The sequence below is a fragment of the Schistocerca cancellata genome, chromosome 8 (genome assembly GCF_023864275.1).
Source record: "Schistocerca cancellata isolate TAMUIC-IGC-003103 chromosome 8, iqSchCanc2.1, whole genome shotgun sequence".
NCBI lineage: Eukaryota > Metazoa > Arthropoda > Insecta > Orthoptera > Acrididae > Schistocerca > Schistocerca cancellata.
The window spans coordinates 83,622,788-83,645,893 of record NC_064633.1 but is presented as its reverse complement, the minus strand read 5'-3'; the positions used below and the strand labels follow the sequence as shown (position 1 = coordinate 83,645,893).

Below are 23,106 nucleotides of genomic sequence, written 5' to 3'. Positions count from 1 at the left end.
TCAAGTGTAGCTGTGTTGTGGGTCTGGTGGTGTGTTGTGCCCATGTGTTGTTAACAAAGAGTGAGAAGGGAGATGGCAGAGCCTCAGAGTCAGGGGAGGCAGTAGCTGATGAGTGTGTCAGAAGGGTAGATACTCCACAGATGTAAAGTTTCATTTTTTTGCATTGATTTTTGAGATAAGTAAAATAATGCTTAATTTACTTATGTTGGGTTGTCCTATTGTGATTCAGATTATAAAAATTAGTGCGACTTTCTATTAAGGAGTCCCTATTCACATACCAGGTAAAAATATTCAGTGGCTTTCTGTGGATGGTATAAATAATCATTGTGTAGTAAAGTGGAAACTGCAGTATGTATCAGAGTAACAGCAGACAAAGTAGTGACACATGCTCAAATTTGTGCTAGATTTTCACAAAATGTGATAAACTGCACTTATGTCCCTTACCTTCTTGGGTGCTTCATTTTAAATTTACATGAATGCCCTCTTCAGCACAGAAAAGAAAATGTCACTCCCTTAGCATGAGTACAGAATGTACAGTGATAGTGATACAAACCTGCACAGAGACTGAACACTGCACATCTTACAAAGCCAATCTCAGGTCTGAGAGTCTGGGTAAGATGAATGCAAGCAGTAACACTCCTCCAGAGGAGGCTCATAACTCATGCCAGCAACCTCACCCACTCAGCTGTCCACCACTGAAAATGTGTGACCAATAATCCAGACACATGCTGTCTTCCAACATTCCTTTGGTATGAAACTGACATGTGTTGCTGCAATGTAAGGATCTACTTAAGCATGGGTGACGGCGTCTTTCTAGAACTTGACAGCCACATATTTCCACATGTAAAGGCACACAGAATTGCATCAGTGCCTAAATGTGTATTGAGTCACATAAAGGCTCTTGGCATGCTTACAATCTGCAGGTTAAATTGATACTCATCTGTGACAGGAAATGTGCCCCACTGATCTGTAGTCTAGCGTAGTGGTGGTTTCCCCACTGTAAACATTCCCCCAACAGCTGGCAGTGGTTGATATTGTCATGGTAGTTCATGCACATCTTCATTATAATAGGACTACCATGCTGTGCCTACTGTTGAATAACAGCAAATAATCTTTCATAGCCTGGGTGTGTGACACATGATCCATAAAAGCTTCTCACCGCACATATTTACTTTGATGGGACATTACAGAGTTCTTCCTGCAACTAAAGCTACATATTTTCCAGTTTCTGTAATGCATATCTAGTTAAAGTGCACTTTCCATTATACTTTCCATTATCACTATGAGTACCACAGCTCCCACAGGTTGGTGAAACATATAAAGCCTCATCCCTCGTCACTGTGTGTCTGTTCGCTTCCTACCTGTTGGCTTCGACAGGAGTCCAGGAGGAATAGTAAATAACAAGATTTACATATTTTCTTGTATTAAATAATTGCAGGAAAAGGTTAAGAAAATTTGAGATATTTAGAGTTAATGTAACAATTTTAAGGTGATTTTGGCTAGAGCAATGAAATGGTAATACTCCTACAGATACATAATTAGAGAAAAATGTACAACTTGAATTACAGTTTCTTGCTGACAATGAGTCAGGCATTTTCATTGAGACTGGAACATACACATTTTAAACCTATGAGCCATTACAACACATACAATAAATTAATTTTATACAGCACATACAACAAACAATGGAATTCATACTAACATGCATAATTTCATTTCTTAAAGTAAAAGTAAACAGTGAATATCAGTTATATTTGGGACAGAGGAGGAGTATCTCACATGTCATATGTTAAATCAGAAACAACTGGAGTACAGCTCACAGACAAACAATTTACCGTTGCTGAATGTCTAGCCCTGGGAACTAAATAGGAGTAAATAAAATAACAAAAATAAAATAAATATCCTTTATGAGGAGAAAGAATATTGTAAGAATTCCTTCATGCACCGTGTCTCTCATCTGACCATTACTATGAGAGATTTTTCATGTTCTGCACTTCTGCATCTCCTTTCCTTTATTCTAACCACAAAGTAGACCCTTCTCTTTTGACTAAAGTATTGCTAATATAACACTAAGACACAGTACATGTTCATTTTCAGCACATTTGATGCAAAATATTTGTTCAATCATCACTGATACCTATTTTGAGATCATTTTCATATAATGGACTAGAGTAAATATGGCACAATGACTGGTTTATGGCGAAGTTCATTAAACACAAATATATACAATCAGAAGCACAGGGATCTCACCAGATAAAAGGTTTTGATATATTACAACACCAAATGACAGAGGCTGAAGCATTTAGTACAGATTCCAAAAGGTGAAGTTGGATTGACATTCGCTCCCTACTTCGTCTGCAATGGCTTTTCCATTTTCATTCCATTCTACAGTTGGGGAAACAAACAGTAATAAAATAATGAAACAAATAAATGATGACTCACTGCCACACTTCATCACCAGAGCGCTTCCCTTCTGGATGGGCTCCCCGGTGTGGGCCCATCTGTTCTGTCACAACCGAACCTGGATCTGCAAAGTGATTTCCATTCATGATGGGTCTACACTGCACACTGTAGCCTCTGCCCACGGATATCTGCAGGGTCACTAAAACTAACTTCACCTCTGCCATTCTTGTCAGCAGCCACCTGCTTTGCCACCCCGTGTGGATCCTCCAGCCCCGTGGCAACTCGAGCAGTCCCATCGAGCCCTGTCCTGCCTCGGCCTTCAGCAGCAACGCCTGTGGACCTAGACCTGCTGCCTTCCCCAGTGGTTGCTCCTCGAGACCATGCACTACTTTCATTTTTCCTCAGGTGGTCACTGTTTTGGAAGGAGGAACTGTAGTGAGGCCACCCGACGTTGCCACGAAATACAACGTTGTTACTGACAACTATAGTGCCACCACTCAGATGGTATGGATCCATGCCCTCTGACAGGATCATGCGAGACTCTGGCACAAAGACTGGCCCAGGACCAGCCTAAACCAGTGTTGATGCAATCAGTGGAGTGCGTACCGCGAATATTGTCATATTTGCTAGAGTGTTATTCTGGTGGACTCTATCTGTAAGAGGCAGAATTCTGATACAACTTGGAACGAACTTCACTTGGGAATATGGGTTAATGATAGCTTGCACTGTTCCTAGTAGGATCTATCCACTCGAGAAATAGTACTGAAGCTGCTATTGTATAAATTACTTTAGACATATTAATAAAGATATGAAACAATCTGCCTATCAATTGGTTGTAAGTTGTGTGGAAAACGGTGCTCACATTATAGGACAAATTGTTTGATTTTTCTTTCACTTCATATTGTCACATATCAATGTAAATCAAAGTTAACAAATGCAGCATGGATTTAAACTGTGATATCCTTTCTGAAACATTACAATTACAGTTCACTCATAACTGTAAATATCTCATGCTGGTTGGTCCTCAAAATCTACTGACTTGAATTGCTCAGTTCTGCACTACTGAATTATGAATCACAACTTGCTTTGAGACACATCCTAATTAAAGCTCTTTCTAACTACACTTTATCACAGACAGGTGTACATACACTAATCTTATCTCAGAAAGACTACGATTAATCTTACTTTACACTACAATACTTTTTTCAGCTTTCTTTTCCTTTTTTAAAAAAAATGTTTCTCCTAAGATACTATTTCAAAAAATACTGGGGAATGTAGTGTGCAGGTTGTGACACTTCTGTAGCCACCTGGACTGGTGCTTCAGCTGATACAGATTTAAATAGTCCTTTATACAAAGAATTCTTTCTTTGGCCCAAGTTCATACTCAATTTTGTCATTTTCAATCATTGTAATGAGCTGTAAAAAAAAAATAAATAAATAAATAAATAAAAATAAAAATAAAAATCAAGATGTGATAAGAGCACACCTCAATTATCAAGTAATGAGATAAAGACTTACAAAATATTTACAGTTTCTCATACAAGCATCTTATTAGCATGCAATAAATGTGGAAAAATAAAAAAACATGCATAATAGCTACAATGCAAATAATATTGTTGTATACTGAATGCACAGCAATGTGGTGTCTGTATTGAGTACATAGCACACAGAGAATACTTTGCAATACATCGGTTGTGGCCTATGTGGCTCCATACTTTACTGACAAGAACTTACGTTGCAGCATGTATTTTGCAGATGTGACTTATTAAACTGATAGCTCCCCTCATGAACCATGGACCTTGCCACTGGTGGGGAGGCTTGCGTGCCTCAACGACACACATAGCCATACCATAGGTGCAACCACAATGGAGGGGTATCTGTTGAGAGGCCAGACAAATGTGTGGTTCCTGATGAGGGGCAGCAGCCTTTTCAGTAGTTGCAGGGGCAACAGTCTGGCTGATTGACTGATCTGGCCTTGTAACACTAATCAAAATGGCCTTGCTGTTGTGGTACTGCGAACGGTGGAAAGCAAGGGGAAACTACAGCCGTAATTTTTCCCGAGGGCATGCAGCTTTACTGTATGGTTAAATGATGATGGCGTCATCTTGGGTAAAATATTCCGGAGGTAAAATAGTCCCCCATTTGGATCTCCGGGCGGGGACTACTCAAGAGGACGTCGTTATCAGGAGAAAGAAAACTGGCGTTCTATGGATCTGAGCGTGGAATGTCAGATCCCTTAATCGGGCAGGTAGATTAGAAAATTTAAAAATGGAAATGGATAGGTTAAAGTTAGATATAGTGGGAATTAGTGAAGTTCGGTGGCAGGAGGAACAAGACTATTGGTCAGGTGAATATAGGGTTATAAATACAAAATCAAATAGGGGTAATGCAGGAGTAGGTTTACAAATAAATAAAAAAATAGGAATGTGGGTAAGCTACTACAAACAGCATAGTTTGTGGCCAAGATAGACACAAAGCCCACGCCTACTACAGTAGCACAAGTTTATATGCCGACTAGCTCTGCAGATGATGAAGAAATTGACGAAATGTATGATGAGATAAAAGGAATTATTCACGTAGTGAAGGGAGACGAAAATTTAATAGTCATGGATGACTGGAATTCGACAGTAGGAAAATGAAGAGAAGGAAACGTAGTAGGTGAATATGGATTGGGGCTAAGAAATGAAAGAGAAAGCCGCCTGGTAGAATTTTGCACAGAGCATAACTTAATCATAGCTAACACTTGGTTCAAGAATCATGAAAGAAGGTTGTATACATGGAAGAATCCTGGAGATACTAAAAGGTTTCAGATAGATTATATAATGGTAAGACAGAGATTTAGGAACCAAGTTTTAAACTGTAAGACATTTCCAGGGGCAGATGTGGACTCTGGCCACAATCTATTGATTATGAACTGTAGATTAAAACTGAAGAAACTGCAAAAAGGTGGGAATTTAAGGAGATGGGACCTGGATAAACTGACTAAACCAGAGGTTGTACAGAGTTTGAGGGAGAGCATAATAGTACAATTGACAGGAATGGGGGAAAGAAATACAGTAGAAGAAGAATGGGTAGCTTTGAGGAATGAAATAGTGAAGGCAGCAGAGGATCAAGTAGGTAAAAAGACGAGGGCTAGTAGAAATCCTTGGGTAACAGAAGAGATTCTGAATTTAATTGATGAAAGGAAAAAATACAAAAATGCAGTAAGTGAAACAGGCAAAAAGGAATACAAACGACTCAAAAATGAGATCGACAGGAAGTGCAAAATGGCTAAGCAGGGATGGATAGAGGACAAATGTAAGGATGTAGAGACTTATCTCATGAGGGGTAAGATAGATATTGCCTGCAGGAAAATTAAAAGAGCCCTTTGGAGAAAAGAGAACCACTTGCATGAATATCAAGAGCTCAGATGGAAACTCAGTTCTAAGCAATGAAGGAAAAGCAGAAAGGTGGAAGGTAGAGGGTCTATACAAGGGCGATGTTCTTGAGGACAATATTATGGAAATGGAAGAGGAAGTAGATGAAGATGAAATGGGAGATATGATACTGCGTGAAGAGTTTGACAGAGCATTGAAAGACCTGAGTTGCAAAAAAGCTCCGGGAGTAGACAACATTCCATTAGAACTACTGACAGCCTTGGGAGAGCCAGTCCTGACAAAACTCTACCATCTGGTGAGCAAGATGTATGAGACAGGCGAAATACCCTCAGACTTCAAGAAGAATATAATAATTCCAATCCCAAAGAAAGCAGGTGTTGACAGATGTGAAAATTACCGAACTATCAGTTTAATAAGTTACAGCTGCAAAATACTAATGGGAATTCTTTACAGACGAATGGAAAAACTGGCAGAAGCCTACATTGCGGAAGATCAGTTTGGATTCCGTAGAAATGATGGAACATGTGAGGCAATACTGACCCTACGACTTATCTTAGAAGAAAGATTAAGGAAAGGCAAACCTACATTTCTAGCATTTGTAGACTTAGAGAAAGCTTTTGACAATGTTGACTGGAATACTCTCTTTCAAACTCTGAAGGTGGCAGGGGTAAAATACAGGGAGCGAAAGGCTATTTACAATTTGTACAGAAAGCAGATTGCAGTTATAAGAGTCGAGGGACGTGAAAGGGAAGTAGTGGTTGGGAGGGGAGTGAGACAGGGTTGTAGCCGCTCCCCGATGCTATTCAATCTGTATATTGAGCAAGCAGTAAAGGAAACAAAAGAAAAGTTCAGAGTAGGTATTAAAATCCATGGAGAAGAAATAAAAACTTTGAGGTTTGCCGATGACATTGTAATTCTGTCAGAGACAGCAAAGGACTTGGAAGAGCAGTTGAACGGAATGGACAGTGTCTTGAAAGGAGGGTATAAGATGAACATCAACAAAAGCAAAACGAGGATAATGGAATGTAGTCGAATTAAATCGGGTGATGCTGATGGAATTAGATTAGGAAATGAGACACTTCAAGTAGTAAAGGAGTTTTGCTATTTGGGGAGCAAAATAACTGATGATGATTGAAGTAGAGAGGATATAAAATGTAGACTGGCAATGACAAGGAAAGCGTTTCTGAAGAAGAGAAATTTGTTACCATCGAGTATAGATTTAAGTGTCAGGAAGTCGTTTCTCAAAGTATTTGTATGGAGTGTAGCCATGTATGGAAGTGAAACATGGACGATAAATAGTTTAGACAAGAAGAGAATAGAAGCTTTCGAAATGTGGTGCTACAGATTAATGCTGAAGATTATATGGGTAAATGATATAACTAATGAGGAGGTATTGAATGGAATTTGGGAGGAGTTTGTGGCACAACTTGCCAAGAAGAAGGGACCAGTTGGTAGGACATGTTCTGAGGCATCAAGGGATCACAAATTTAGTACTGGAGGGCAGCGTGGAGGGTAAAAATCATAGAGGGACACCAAGAGATGAATGCACTAAGGAGATTCAAAAGGATGTAGGCTGCAGTAGGTACTGGGAGATGAAAAAGCTTGCACAGGATAGAGTAGCATGGAGAGCTGTATCAAACCAGTCTCAGGACTGAAGACCACAACAACAACAACAATGTATTTTGTTGGTTCCCCTTCTGTAATTTGGTACTTGTTTCCTACAAACTACCTGAACTCAGCTTACCATGATAATTTCTTTTGTTCAGTATATTTTTATTCCCTCTACCCTCATTCTGATAACAATTTTGTCACATTTAGTTATTTATGCCAAACAACTGTCTTCTATTTTTACCATTTTCACTTTACAGTCGAACTTCGATTTTACTTTGTCTGATTTTACATTTTTCCTGATCCTCTGTCATAAATTTGTAGCCCTTGTGAAAAATCAATAAGCTCAGAGTTAAAAATTCACTGATTTTACTTTTCTTCATGGTGAGGTTTACATCAAATTACGTTCTTACTAGACACTACACTTGACGTCACATAGTTTTCCTCCTATTGACATTGGATCTGACTGCATGAGTTATAAAAGGCACAAGAAATAGACAGTTCACACTGCAGTTGGTGGCAGAGTTAAGGGAATGTCTAAGGCAGCTGCTGAGAGGGGAGATGCGGGAGAGCAAATGCTGATGTAATCCAAGATTGGCACTGCCAACACAATTCGCAACATTTAGCTTTACTGCACAATTATGATACAATTACAGCTAGGTTGCAGCAGGAATGGAAAAAAGGGACAGTCAATGTGAAGTTTTCCGTACTGAGCCTATACATGACAAAGAGGTCCTGCCACCATCTTTTCTTGTGCCACTCATAACTCAGTATCATCTTTTTGCATGTATTTCCTTCCGATGTAGTGTATTTGGCAACAATACTGATCATCAACATTTTAAATTTAAAGCATGAGTCTCGAAGAATATTTCTGGCTAGTGAGCTCATACTGGCTGGCGACTTTTTATGTCATCCAACAGCAAGCACTGCCACCACACCGCACTAAAGCCTGTTTTACACTAGTGACTTTCTGGTCAAAATCACTACTCAAAGTGTGTGCACGTTTCGTGCCCTCATGTGAATTCGCAACCAACCATGACGCAAGTGTGTCTATGACATCTATGATCTATAGATTGTGCCGAGTGTAGAGTTCTAAATTTCTGAGTAAGCTACAAGCTGCGCATGTGCATAGACAAGGGACTATGGTGACGTTCGCTAACATCAGAAGTTATAACCTATTCTGGTCGAACTGAATCCTATTATAGAAATGGATTTTGTCTTCATCATCTTTGTTATGTTGTTTGCTTTGCTTTCATGGCACACTGAAAAGTAACACAAGGTTGTGATATTCTTCCAACTAACTAGTGTTCTCCTACAGGATAGCCAAATACCTGGAAGCAAAAAGCATTCACATTTTACAGAGAAAAAACCTACACTATGCATAAATAAGAATGTAAGTAGATAAAAGCTTTCCGCTCCCGGGATTGGGATTACTCCTTACCCTCTCCCTTAAAACCCACATCCTTTCGTCTTTCCCTCTCCTTCCTCTTTCCTGATGAAGCAACCGTATGTTGTGAAAGCTTGCATATTGTGTGTATGTTTGTGTTTGTTTGTGTGTCTATTGACCTGCCAGCACTTTCGTTTGGTAAGTCACATCATCTTTGTTTATAGATATATTTAATGAAAATTATTTTGACAGTGAAAAAGTCAGAATTAATGGATAAGAAAAATAATTTTTGTTGTTATTTGGCACTTGGAAAGAAAACAAGATACAAAGCATAATGCAAACTGGCACTATTTACTGCATTCTACATGTTGTCTGGTGTGTTTGCAAGTGTATATTTTCTCGAAGAAGTATGTGTTCATGTTCTGAAATGTTTAGATGACACTTTTCTTATTCTTTCAGTTCTCAGGAGTGTAGAGAATTTACCACATGACTTTTGGTAAGAACTCCCACAAGGAATTATGCTTGGGTCATTAATGAACTCTATTGTTATTGTTTGTTCTACATTTTCTTACTATATTTCGATTTTTTGGAAAAAGAAAAGTCTCTTATGACCTCACTTTCACCACTCAGATGCCAAACTGCACAGCAGACAGTATGACAACATGGGAAATTTTGGTGCTGGTATGTAAATGAAAATATCCACTCAAAACAGACAAGAGTCGGTATGGGAATAAAACAACAAGTGCACTGCAATAGATGTGCTTGTCTTGAGTTGCCAACTGAAACAAGAAAGTTGATTGTGTAAAAGGGACTTAATACATGTAAATTGAGCTCACCTACTGTATGTGTGGAGAAAGGAAGTGCAGGTAGGGCGGAAAGCATTTTGTGACATGCTGAAAATATACTTTTTGTGCAGATAATGTGCTATGGCAGAGATATCACATGGAAATAGAACAAGGTTTTTGAGATTGCACAATTTAAAGGCTTCCATGTTTTATTTGACACGATAAAGTTGCAACAACTATATACACTACTCACGTATATACTTTGCACCACACTGTATATCATGAACATTGGCAGCACTGGTGGAAGGCATGAAGCGAAACTTTTCTATTTTTTACATTTTGCACAGTGTATAGAAATTCACACCCTCACATCAGATTCCCATGCTTTTCACCATACTTCACAGTTTTCACTTTAATTTACCATCTTTGTCAATTTTTTATTTTTTTCTGAGTGAGCACAAAGGAAAGATCACTCAAAAATGTGTCTCTTGACGTATAATTGTTGCCATAGCATGTCAGAATATATCTCGATTACCTTGTATCCAATACCAATTTCAATTTTTTGACCAATTCTCCATTTTCCTCAATTTTGTGTTTTGTAAGTCTGGACTGCATGAAACTGTTAATTAGGGGTTTCACTGTGATTGCTTCTTCTCAAACTGCACCCTTCTGTCCTTATGTTCTATTGCTGTCCACCTTCATCGCATCCATACTTGTAGTTTCATCCATCCACTCATACACTGTGTTACATGGATCCTTTTCTATTCTTTATGCCACAGGCAGAAACTGATTATCATCATTTGCTCCAGTGGATACACCAAACCACAAGGAAACACAGACACATTCCTGTAAGTCCAGAATAGACTTGAGTTTACAGAGTGAATGAAGCACTAACAAGTCTGGAACATAGCAAAGTCAGTGCAGCAACACAACTGCTCTAAATGAGTAACCACTCAAGACCCGAAACAAACTAAGTTAACTTGACCATGCACTGTCACGATATAAACAGTTACAAAGTATGGCAAGCAATGAACCGTGTGACAAGCCTGGGCCAAAGGCTCAGCCGCAAACAGTCGCCACAGGGAGGCACCACATAACATGCATATCTGGGTGGCAGCTTCGCTTATGACAGTGGCCCACAGCCACTGCTTTCAGCCTTAGTTCCTCTGACATGTCCACATCCATGCTAGGTGGGGAATCTGAATCACTGTCAGAGACAAAAGATCTCACCACAAATAACCTTTCGAGATGCAGAACAAGCTAAGGTAAAGCAGCTGTTTGCAGTTTCATTAAAAACTAACTCTACCCAAAGTGCAACAAACTATTTTGGCTTATTCAAGCAAAAACATGTAACAAAGTAAAAGAAACACATAATGAGTACTTTAAGAAAAGCCACTGCTTCCTCAGTTATATAGAAATACCAAAGGAATATAAACCTGTTTACTACAATCTGTGTTGCTGTTTCGTTCTACAGTTAACAGAAATCTTCTATGCCGAAATCTAGATACATAATTCGTAGGGGTGGCTAGTAATGTATGATTTAATTTACATATGCATTTGCTGGGATTGTCAATGTCTTGTTATATGTCAGATAGGAGCTTTTTGAAGGCTTTTGCACCAGAGTGAATGAGGACAACAAAGAGTGAAAGTGAGCTATAACCCATATTTTCAAGTCAACACAATGCATGACACTCCTCAGTGCCAAACACGGTGATTACTTTTTACTTTCTTTTCTTATGTCTTGTCTCCCTTTTAGCAAAATTTTCCACTCTTTTATTTGTTGCCTGCCATTTTTCCTTCTAATAACCTCTCATGTTTACAGACCTCAATCTTTAAATATTCACTCTCTTGTGGGAGATGGTGCACTCAGCCTCGTGATGCCAATTGACGAGCTACTCGACCAAATAGTAGCGGCTTCGGTCAAGAAAACCATCATAATGGCCGGGAGAGCGGTGTGCTGACCCCACGCGCCCCCTTCTATCCGCATCCTTCACTGAGGATGACACGGCGGCCAGACGGTCCCGGTAGGCCACTCTTGGCCTGAAGATGCAGTGCTTGTGGGAGATGAGGTAAGACATACTTTATAAAGCTATAATCTCTGTTATCTTCTACTTATAATTCTGTCTGCACCATTGTGGTAAACTGACTAAAAATCATGTATTTGACTTTGAAACTGTCTCCCTCAAAAGACTGTAAATCCAGTAATGGGACTCCAGGCAGAATTGTGTGAATCTATAGTTTAAGGGAAGCATCAGAAAATTGTGGTCATTATCAGATTTTTCCTTAGCACCTTGGAAGAATAATAGAATGATGATGCACTGGATGGTGAATTTGCATATGACTGCTGAATGTTCAGAAACACCTATTATTCTCTTGATGGATCCCTAAAGACAGACATGATTTTCAACAACTGCAATGCAATGCATAAAATCGTGTTTCACAAACATCACACAGGAATTAAATCGACTATTACAATTACTGTAATGTATAATAAGTTTTCTAGATGTGTAATATTTACAATATTTCAAAACTTTAGCCGATTTTTATATTCATAAAATAAATGTGTGTCTTGCCATAAGCTTTGTTGTAGCTTCACAAAACTGAATCTAGAGATATTCTTTAACCCCCCCCCCCCCCCTTTACATAGTGATACCATAAGGATTATGGAGACAAGATTAGACTGATTACACAGCACACATAGAGGCAGTGGACCAATCTGCCTTTCTGTACTCCATATGTGGATGGAATGAGAAGAAGCCCTAATAAGTGGTACAGTACAAAGTACTCTCTGCCATGCACATCAGAGTGGTTTGCATAGTATAGATGTAGATGTAGAATCAACACAACAAGTAGTTAGCCACATACATAAAGTCTTTTACTACAGTCAATCAGTACTACTTCTGCAAGGAATGGCAAGAAGAAAATAGAGTGGTATGTATGTCTGCAATGACCATACCAACATCAGGTCAGGAGTGAGGAGTAAGCACTTTATCCACACAGTTGATCCTTCTGTGATGTATCCATGAGATTAAGACTATGGTGGTATCAGTGACATGTGTCCGTGAGATTAAGACTATAGTGGTGTCAGGTCTGCCTACAGGGGGGCAGATTTATTGTACGATACAGAGGTAGCTTGCAAGGACTGTGGAGCAAATCGTCAAATGCACCCTAATGACTCTCAATGAATTTTTTAATCATGGACCTCTCTACACCATAAATGAAGACCTTAGCAGAAACTGACAAGGGTGTCTGGCATTCAGATAATGCAGTACACATCAGAGTTCAATTATCTGTTTAGGGTACTTTCTCAGGGTTCCCAGAGTAACCCCCAAGAAAGTACCCAAGACAGATCACTGGAATCTCAAATGTACTGCACAGTCCAACCACCCATGAACCATGGATCTCACCAAGGTGTAATGGGTTGTGCGCCTCAGCAATACAGAGAGTAGTATCACAGATGTAATTACAATTGAGGGATGGTTCCTGAAGAGGGGCAGCAGCCTTTTCAGTAGTGGCAGAGGCAACAGCCGAGGTGATTTGACTGATCTGCCCTTGCAATCCATCCTGGCCTTGCTGTGCTGGTACTGCAAGTGAATGAGTAAGGGAAAACTGTAGCCGTTATTTTCCCCTAAGTGTATGTAGCTCTACTGTATGGTTATAATGATAGCATGATCTTGGATGAGGTATTCCAGCAGTAAAATAGCCTCCCATTTGGATCTCTGGACATGGACTATTAAGGAAGATGGTGTCATCATGAAAAATAAAAATGATTCTATGAGTCAGAGCATTGAATCTAGAACCCTTGATTGGATAGGTAGGTAAGAGAATTTCATAAGGGAAGTGGATAAGATGAAGTTAAATATAAGGGGAATAAACAAAGTGTGGTGGCAGGAGGAATAGGACATCTAGTCAAGTGAGTACGAGGTTATAAATACAGAATTCATTATGGATCATGCAGAATAAGAAAATAGGAATGTGGGTAAGCTACTATCAACAGCAGAGTGAATGCATTTTGCAGCCAAACAGACATGAGTTCAGTGCCCACAATAGTAGCGTAAGTTTATGTACCAACTGCAGAGGATGAAGAGAATGAAACAATGAGTGATGAGATAAAAAAAATGTTTTTCAGATAGTTGAGGAAGAAAAAGAAAAGCAGTACAAGAAAATGCACTGGAGGGGGAAAGGAATGAAAGAGCAAGCTAAGTGCTAGAAATTTGCATGCAGCATAATTTAATCATTGCTGACACATGGTTGAAGAATCATGTAGAAAGGTTGTATACATGGAAGAGAGCTGCTTGTATAATAGCTGTTTCTATAATAGTAAGGCACAGATTTTGTAACCAGACACTAAACTGTATGACATTTCCAGGGGCAGATGTGGACTCTCCCCATAATACACTGCAGATTAAAACTGTAGAAACTGAAATAAGGTAGGAAATTAAGGAGATGAGACCTGGATCAAGTGTAACAATGAGAGGTTGCTCAGAGTTTTGTTGCTTTGAACAATAAAACAGTAAAGGCTGGAGAGGATCATACAGTTTTTTTTTTAAGAAACAAGGTTTAATAGAAATCCTTGAATATCACAGGAGATATTGAATTAACCTGCACAAAATGAAAACAAAAATGCAGCAAATGGAGCAGGTGAAAGGGAATACAGACATCTGAAAAGTGACATTGACAGAAAGTGCAGAATGACTAAGCATGAATGGTTTTAAGAGGACTAATGCAAGACTGTAAAAGAATGCATGAAAAGGAAAGATAAAATATGCATATACAAAAGTGAAGGAGACCTTTGCAGAAAAGAAAAGTACATATATGAATCTCAAGAACTCAGATGACAAGTCAGTACATATCTAAAAAGAAAAGCCTGAAGGGCAAAAGTAATGTACAGAACCAATTTTATAGGAATAAAAGAGAAAGTAAATGAATATGAGATGGAAGATACACTATTGCAACAAGAATTTGACAGACCTACTTAGACTGTAAGAGGTAAGTCAAAACAAGACTCCTGGTAGTAGTCGATATTCCCTCAGAATTACTGATATACTTGGGAGTGCTAATAATGACAAAACTATTCCACCAGCTGTGCAAGATGTATGAGACAGATGAAATAACTTCAGACTTTAACAAGAATGTAATAATTCTGATTCCAAGGAAGACAGGTACTAACAGGTATGAATATAACGAAATATCAGTTTAGTTAGTCACACTTGCAAAACATTTGTACAAATTTTTTTACAGAAAAACTATAGAAGCCAATTTTGGGGAAGACTGCTTTTGGAGACAAAGATGTAGGAATGTATGAGGCAATGATGACCCAACGACTTATCCTAGAAGATTGGTTGAAGAAAGGTGAACCAACATTGAAAGGTTTCTAGACTTAGAGAAAGCTTTTGACGATGTTGATTGGACCATAATGTTTGAAATTCTGGAGGTAGTACGAATGAAAAACAGGGAGCAAAAGGTTATTTTCAGCTTGTACAAAAAACTGACAGTAGCTGTAAGTGTGGAATGATATGAAAGGGAAGCTGTATGATAAGAGGGTGAGACAGGATTGTAGCCTGTCCCACGTGTTATCTAATCTGTACATTGAGCAAGCAGTAAAGGAAATCATGGTAAATTTGGAAAGAAAATAAAAACTTGTGGAGAAGAAATAAAATCTTTGAGGTTTGCTATCACTTCATAAATCTGCCAGAGGCCACAAAATAAAATAAAAACAAGTAAAACAGAGGTAATGGAATGTAGTCACAGTAAACCAGGTGATACTGAGGGAAATAGTTTAGGAAATAAGACACTGAAATTAGTAGAGGAGCTTTGCTATTCAGGCAGCAAAATAACTGATGATGGCATAAGTAGATATGATACAAAATACTGATTGGCTACAGCAAGAAAAGCATTTCAGAAGAGTAGGAATCTGTATACATATAAAATTAATTTAGTGTTAATAAGCCTTTTCAGAAGATATTTATCTGGAGTGTAGCCTTATATGGAAGTGAAACATGGGCAATAAGCATTTCAGGCAAGAATAGAACAGCAGTTTTTGAAATGTGATGCTAATAAGTATGCTGAAGACTGAATGGGTAAATCGAATAAATAATGAGAAGGTAATAGAAATAGATGAGGGCTGATAGAAATCCTTGGGTAACAGAAGAGATACTGAATTTAATTGATGAAAGGAAAAAAATACAAAAATGCAGTAAGTGAAACAGGCAAAAAGGAATACAAATGTCTCAAAAATGAGATCGACAGGTAGTGCAAAATGGCTAAGCAGAGATGGCTAGAGGACAAATGTAAGGATGTAAAGGCTTATCTAACTAGGGGTAAGATAGATACTGCCTACAGGAAAATTAAAGAGACCTTTGGAGAAAAGAGAGCCACTTGTATTAATATCAAGAGCTCAGATGGAGACCCAGTTCTAAGCAAAGAAGGGAAAGCAGAAAGGTGGAAGGAGTATATAGAGGGTCTATACAAGGGCGATGTTCTTGAGGACAATATTATGGAAATGGAAGAGGAAGTAGATGAAGATGAAATGGGAGATATGATACTGCATGAAGAGTTTGACAGAGCACTGAAAGACCTGAGTTGCAAAAAAGCTCCGGGAGTAGACAACATTCCATTAGAACTACTGACAGCCTTGGGAGAGCCAGTCCTGACAAAACTCTACCATCTGGTGAGCAAGATATATGAGACAGGCAAAATACCCTCAGGCTTCAAGAAGAATATAATAATTCCAATTCCAAAGAAAGCAGGTGTTGACAGATGTGAAAATTACTGAACTATCAGTTTAATAAGTCACAGCTGCAAAATACTAACACAAATTCTTTACAGACGAATGGAAAAACTAGTAGAAGCTGACATTGGGGAAGATCAGTTTGGATTCCGTAGAAATACTGGGACATGTGAGGCAATACTGACCCTATGACTTATCTTAGAGGCTAGATTAAGGAGACAAACCTACGTTCCTAGCATTTGTAGACTTAGAGAAAGCTTTTGACAATGTTGACTGGAATACTCTCTTTCAAATTCTGAAGGTGGCAAGGGTTAAATACTGGGAGCGAAAAGCTATTTACAATTTGTACAGAAACCAGATGGCAGTTATAAGAGTCGAGGGACATCAAAGGGAAGCAATGGTTGGAAAGGGAGTGAGACAGGGTTGTAGCCGCTCCCCGATGTTATTCAATCTGTTTATTGAGCAAGCAGTAAAGGAAACAAAAGAAAAATTCAGAATAGGTATTAAAATCCATGGAGAAGAAATAAAAACTTTGAGGTTTGCCGATGACATTGTAATTCTGTCAGAGACAGCAGAGGACTTGGAAGAGCAGTTGAATGGAATGGACAGTGTCTTGAAAGGAGGGTATAAGATGAACATCAACAAAAGCAAAACAAGGATAATTGAATGTAGTCGCATTAAGTCGGGTGATGCTGAGGGTATTAGATTAGGAAATGAGACGCTTAAAGTAGTCAAGGAGTTTTGCTACTTGGGGAGCAAATTAACTGATGATGGTCAAAGTAGAGAGGATATAAATGTAGATTGGCAATGGCAAGGAAAGCGTTTCTGAAGAAGAGAAATTTGTTAACATCGAGTATTGATTTAAGTGTCAGGAAGTCGTTTCTCAAAGTATTTGTATGGAGTGTAGCCATGTATGGAAGTGAAACATGGACGATAAATAGTTTGGACAAAAAGAGAAGCTTTCGAAAAGTGGTGCTATAGAAGAATGCTGAAGATTAGATGGGTAGATCACATAACTAATAAGGAAGTATTGAATATGATTGGGGAGAAGAAAAGGTTGTGGCACAACTTGACCAGAAGAAGGGATCAGTTGATAGGACTTGTTCTGAGGCATCAAGGGATCACCAATTTAGTATTGGAGGGCAGCGTGGAGGGTAAAAATCATAGAGGGAGACCAAGAGATGAATACATTAAACAGATACTGAAGGATGTAGATTGCAGTAGGTACTGGGAGATGATGAAGCTTGCACAGGATAGAGTAGCATGGAGAGCTGCATCAAACCAGTCTCAGGACTGAAGACCACAATAACAACAACTGTACTGAACTGGGAAAAAAGCAAATTTATGGCACAACCTGATGAAGAAAACCAATCAGTTGATATTACACTTCTGATGCATCACACAATAATTAATTTCATAATAGACAGAAGCGGTGGTAAAAATTGCAGAAAGATACCACGGGATGAATACAGTAAGCAGGTTCAAATCGATGCAGGTGGCAGTAGTTATTCAGAGACAAAGAGGCTTGCACAGGATAGAACTAGAGTGCAAAGCTACATCAGACTGAAGGCCACAACAGCAACCAGAGTAATAAGTGGATTTACGGCTTGCAAGATGTTTGGAATGGTGGGGAAGGGCATTTAATTTGATTTTTTGTTGTGAGGTACAGTGTTCTAATGGAAAACACATCTGTGATGCGGGTATATTTCAGATTCTCTTACATACCATTACGTTCATAAAGCAAGTTAAGATACCCACAATATTTTAAGGTTTCTGGCTGCACAATACATCAAAAATGAATTGGGCTAATAGTTATAAAGCACTGGCATACTGAAGCTCAAGAGGCATGTCGAGGTGGCTCAGTGGAAGCTGAGTCATTTGGCAAGGACAGCCTACCAAACCTCAGTAATTGCAACACAAGGAATTTTGTCAGTTGACATGAGGTGTTGCTGCCAAACATGGCAGTGCTACTCACATTCTGCAGTTCAGCATTGACGTTAGCAGCCTGCTGCTGGTGCTTAAGGGTCAGCTTCTCCCTCTCCCTGTCTTGCCTCATGTCAGCCACATTCCTCTCTTCCACAAACTTCCTTGTATTGTTCTGCTGCTTCTCACGTAGTGTGCGCTCTCTCTCTCCTTTCTTTAATGACTTGTCCTTGCTGACTGTCCTCATTGTTTCGATGGAGATTTTTGCTTGCTGAGTGTACATCTTCTTCAGTTCCCTGAAAATTATATTCAAATGACAACAAACTGCTGCTGAATGAAATGACTGTGAATATCTGTAAAATGCCGTGTTCAGTTTTCTGAGATGTACTGGAAAAAAAAAAAAAAAAAAAATAGAAAGAAAGAAAGAAAGAAAGAAAGAAAGAGATCTAATTGTGCCAGTGTTATCACTAAGATGCAAAGATGGTTTGAATCAATCCCATAACTACATAAATCTGTAGTTGGTAATGTGGATGTTACTGGCTTAAAACTGAATATTTGAAAACATTTTTGAATTGATATGTGTTTGTTACAGATATGTCTGTAGGTGGCATCATCTATCCCCCATTTAGTCCACATTTAGCTAGTATTCTCCAACAGATAAGTATTTTTCCTACCTTTTATTCTGAGAAAGCTCCCTCTGATAGTCAATAGTGCACTGAGAATATTCTTAATCATGTATTGGCAATATAATACCATGAAAAGAGTAGTTGCTACTCACTATATAGCAGAGATGCTGAGTTGCAGATAGATACAGCAAAATACCTGTCAGTAAGTAGTTTTTTGGCCAAAAGTCTTCATAAGAAATAGACAACAGGCTGACAGACAAACAGACACACACACACACACACACACACACACACACACACACACACACACACACACACGACCACTGTCTCTAGCTGCTGAGGCCAGACTGCGAGTAGCAGCGCATGATGGGAGAAGTAAACTGAGTGGTGGGGTTAAGGAGAAGGCAGGGGTGAGGAGGGGGAGGGATAGCAGTATAGGGGTGGGGGATGGTAAAGTGAAAGTGCTGATTGTGGGAGCATATAGGGATGAGGTGGGGAGAGGGAAGTGGAGCTAGGTGCAATCAGGAGGTTAGACAGAGAGCAGGGGCAGGGGCAGTGGAAAAGGAGAAAAATAAGACGACTGGGTGCATTGGTTGGTAAAGAGGGCTGTGTAATGCTGGAATATAAACAAGGAATGGGATAGGTGAGTAAAAAATAATGACTAACAAAGGTAGAGGGCAGGAGGGTTACGGGAATGTAGGATACATTGCAGGGGAATTTCCCACCTGCGCAGTTCAGAAAGGCTGGTGTTGGTAGGAAGGACCCAGATGGCAAAGGCTCTGAAGCAGTCATTGATATGAAGAACATTGTGCTGGGCAGTGTACTCAGCAACAGGGTGCTCAGCACAGTCACAAACCTTTCCTCCAATAGCCTTAGCCCCACAGAAATATCAGTCCCTTCCAAGTCCTCACCTTTTGCCGCACTCCCAAATTATAGTCATGCAGGACTTGTTAAAGAACCTCTCTCCTTCTCCAGGTGTCTACAGTGGAAACAGTTTTCCTCCACCAACCCTACCAGTCAGAGTCAACCAAAGACCAATGTTGAATCATGCCTGACTCAGTTCACTCCTCCATCCAAACGTCATGCAACCCCACTGCCCCAAAATCATCTCCTGTAACTTTTCAGAATTTCTTAACCTTGAACCTTGTCTCACCATCATTCCCTGACTCCCTCAATATGCAAGCAAACCTTACTTCCGCAGAAAGAACAGCAATCCACCACCTAAAATCTGGTCCTGCCAACTGTCAGACTCATGCCTGGTCGTCATTATTACAGAGGTCATAGGGTGGGTCTCCTGTTTATAAAGCTACAGATAATGTGTTAGTGACTACATCATCTAAAGTTGGTGCCCAAGTTATTTTTCAAGGGCCATCGTTGTTTGTCGGTTGTGTCTTCAACTTTACTGAGATTAAAATTCATGACGAGCAACATGGTAATGGTTGGGTAACTGCTGCTGAAGTACATTGTTCTGATGCTCAAAAAGTTGCTGGTCTTGATGATTTCAGGAGTCATGATGTCATTGCTTATTGGACATTTCAGATTGGAGAGGCATATAACAAAGATATGGGCCATTTGTATCTCGTTTCTAGTATGCATTTTGAGGACTAGGAATCATTATAAGACAAGTGAGACGGAGGGAGTTTTCATTTGGTTTACAGGTGATTTAAATTGTAAAACTATTAAGATTATTGGTGATGTAACATTTTATTACTGAAATTGAAGAATAAAGGTTAATAAAACTACACACTGATCTTTCCAAAAGCCAAGAAATAAATTGTTTTCCTTTTTTCTAGTCCCATAGGTTCTTTGGGTCCCACAGTTCTCAATACAGTACACTGATAACATAGTGTACCTGCTGACAAATGTACTAAGGTGGTTTGGTTAGAGGGTGGTGTAGGTGGCAAATTCGTGTCATAAATTCTGCGAGCATTGGCCTCGGAGATGTTACAGCATGTTATGTAATCTAGTGTAAATAGCACGTGACCTTGAGTGCTCTCCAGTCTCTCCTCATATCATTACGCCCATCCCAGTAGCTCTCCCTATTGTCCATCACTCTCCTCACCCTCCCCAGAGTCCATAACTCTCCTTACTCCTGCCACCCCCCACACTCCTACCTTCTACATCCATAAACCCAACCACCCAAGACACCTCATTGTGACCAGTTACTGTGCCATAATGAGAGAATCTGCTCTCATAGACCAACACCTCCAGCCTATTTCCCGCCCTACCCTCCTTTATCAAAAGGTACCCACCATTTCCTTCACCGACTCTCCACAGTTTCTGTTCCTTTACCACATGGTGCCATACTTGTCACTGTTGATGCCATATCACTAACACCACCAACGCCCATGGCTTTACCACTATTAAACACTACCTTTCACAATGCCTGATGGATTCCAAATCTATAACCCCCTTCCCAGTCACCATGACCAACTATATCCTCATCCACAATTACTTCTCCCTTAAATGCATCACCTACAAACAAATCCAGCATATGGCTATGGGTACAAGCATGGCACCATCCTATGCCACCTATTCATGGGCCATCTAGAGGAATTCTTTCTAACCACCCAGAATCCCAATCCCAAACCCCCCACCTGGTTCAGATTCACTGATGGCATCTTCATGATCTGGTACTGAGGGAGAGGACATGCTATCCACATTCCGCCACAACCTTAACATCTTCTCCCCCATTCACTTCACTAGGTCCTCCTCAGCTCAACAAGCCACCTTCCTCAATGTTGACCTCCACCTCAGAGATGGCTACAACAGTATCTCCATCCATAGCAAACCTACAAACCACCAGCAATACCTCCACTTTGACAGCTGCCACCCATTCCATACCAAGAAGTCCCTTTCATACAGCCTAGTATCTGTGTCTGTCGCATATATAGTGATGAGCAGTCCCTCTCTAAATATGACAAGTGTCTCACTGAGGCTTTCACAATCTGTAATTACCCTCCCAACCTTGTACAAAAACAACATCTCCTTTGCCTCATCTCTCCAGTCACCCACCACTCCCACTGTCCGGCCACAAAGGAGCATTCCCATCGTGACTCAGTACCACCCACGACTGGAGCAGCTGAATCACATTCTCCAACAGGGTTTCGAATACCTCTCGTCATGCCCTGAAACAGGGAATGCCCTATCTACTATCCTTCCCATCCCTCCCACAGTGGTATTCTGCCACCCACAAAACCCACACAATATCCTTGCCCATTCCTACACAACCCCTGCTCTTAACCCCTAGCCTCATGGTTCATATCCCTGTAATAGACCTAGATGCAAGATCTGTCCCATACTCCTCCCACCACCACCTACTCCAGTCCAGTCACAAGCATCACCTTTCCTATCAAACATGTGGCTACCTGAGAAATCAGTCATGTGTTCTATCACTGTGCTGCATTCTACATGGGTGTGAAGTGCAGTGTTACATGCAGTGTAATGCTGTGTGCAAGTGATTGTCATTTGTAATTATTATCTCTGGCACAGTCTCTGATTTTATGCTGTTCTGTTGCTTAATTTTCTAGTAAAGGAGTCGTATGAGTTACGGTGTGTTTTTATGTTGCAATTAAGTAAATACAACTTGTCCCACAACATTGGTGACCCCGACATGATGTCCGATGGTAACTAACGTGAAATTCAATTATCACTAACGGTCCGTATTATGCCATGTCGCGTTAAATACGAACATCCGTGTCAGCCGCGTCACGCATCTTCCGTGTTCCATTTAGCCGTATCTCACAATGGCAGACACACCACCAACTACAGAAGTGTCTACTGGCGCAGTAATTAATCGTGTGACAGTAAAACCACCACCGTTTTGGCAACAGAATCCCATGCTGTCGTTTGCTCAAGTAGAAAGTCAATTTGTGCTAGTGCATATAACTGCAGACGAAACAAAGTACAGTTATGTAGTTGCTGCACTAAATGAAGATATGGCCACAGAAGTACAAGATATCCTGGAGTCACCACTGAGTACTGATTGTTACACAACCATCAAGAATGCTCTGCTACCCGGCTCTCGCAGTCCAAGGCGAAGAGATTGGAGAAGCTACTCTGCACAGAGGAGCTAGGCGATCGCACGCCATCGCAGCTACTACGCTGACTGCGTACATTAGTGAGCAACACCGTCAGTGACGACATTTTGCGGAATATTTGGCTATCGCGCCTGCCCCTGACTCGCAGAAAATATTGACAGTGTGTGCTGGCGATCTGGATGCACTCGCGCAAACTGTGGATCGCATAGCGGAAATGTATCCATCCT

At 40.0% G+C, this 23,106-nt stretch overlaps 1 protein-coding gene across 1 annotated transcript in view; it reads right to left on the bottom strand.

Annotated features, from left to right (window-relative positions):
* Positions 1-1,258: 1,258 nt before the first annotated feature.
* Positions 1,259-23,106, bottom strand: part of LOC126094937 (1-phosphatidylinositol 4,5-bisphosphate phosphodiesterase-like) — a 524,263-nt gene continuing 502,415 nt past the window's right edge. The window contains exons 22-23 of the mRNA XM_049909585.1: positions 18,266-18,509; positions 1,259-3,819 (exon numbers count right to left, since the gene is read on the bottom strand). Of these exons, the coding sequence (XP_049765542.1) occupies positions 3,751-3,819; positions 18,266-18,509 (313 nt within the window). The 3' untranslated portion in view covers positions 1,259-3,750. The remainder of the gene's footprint in view (positions 3,820-18,265; positions 18,510-23,106) is intronic.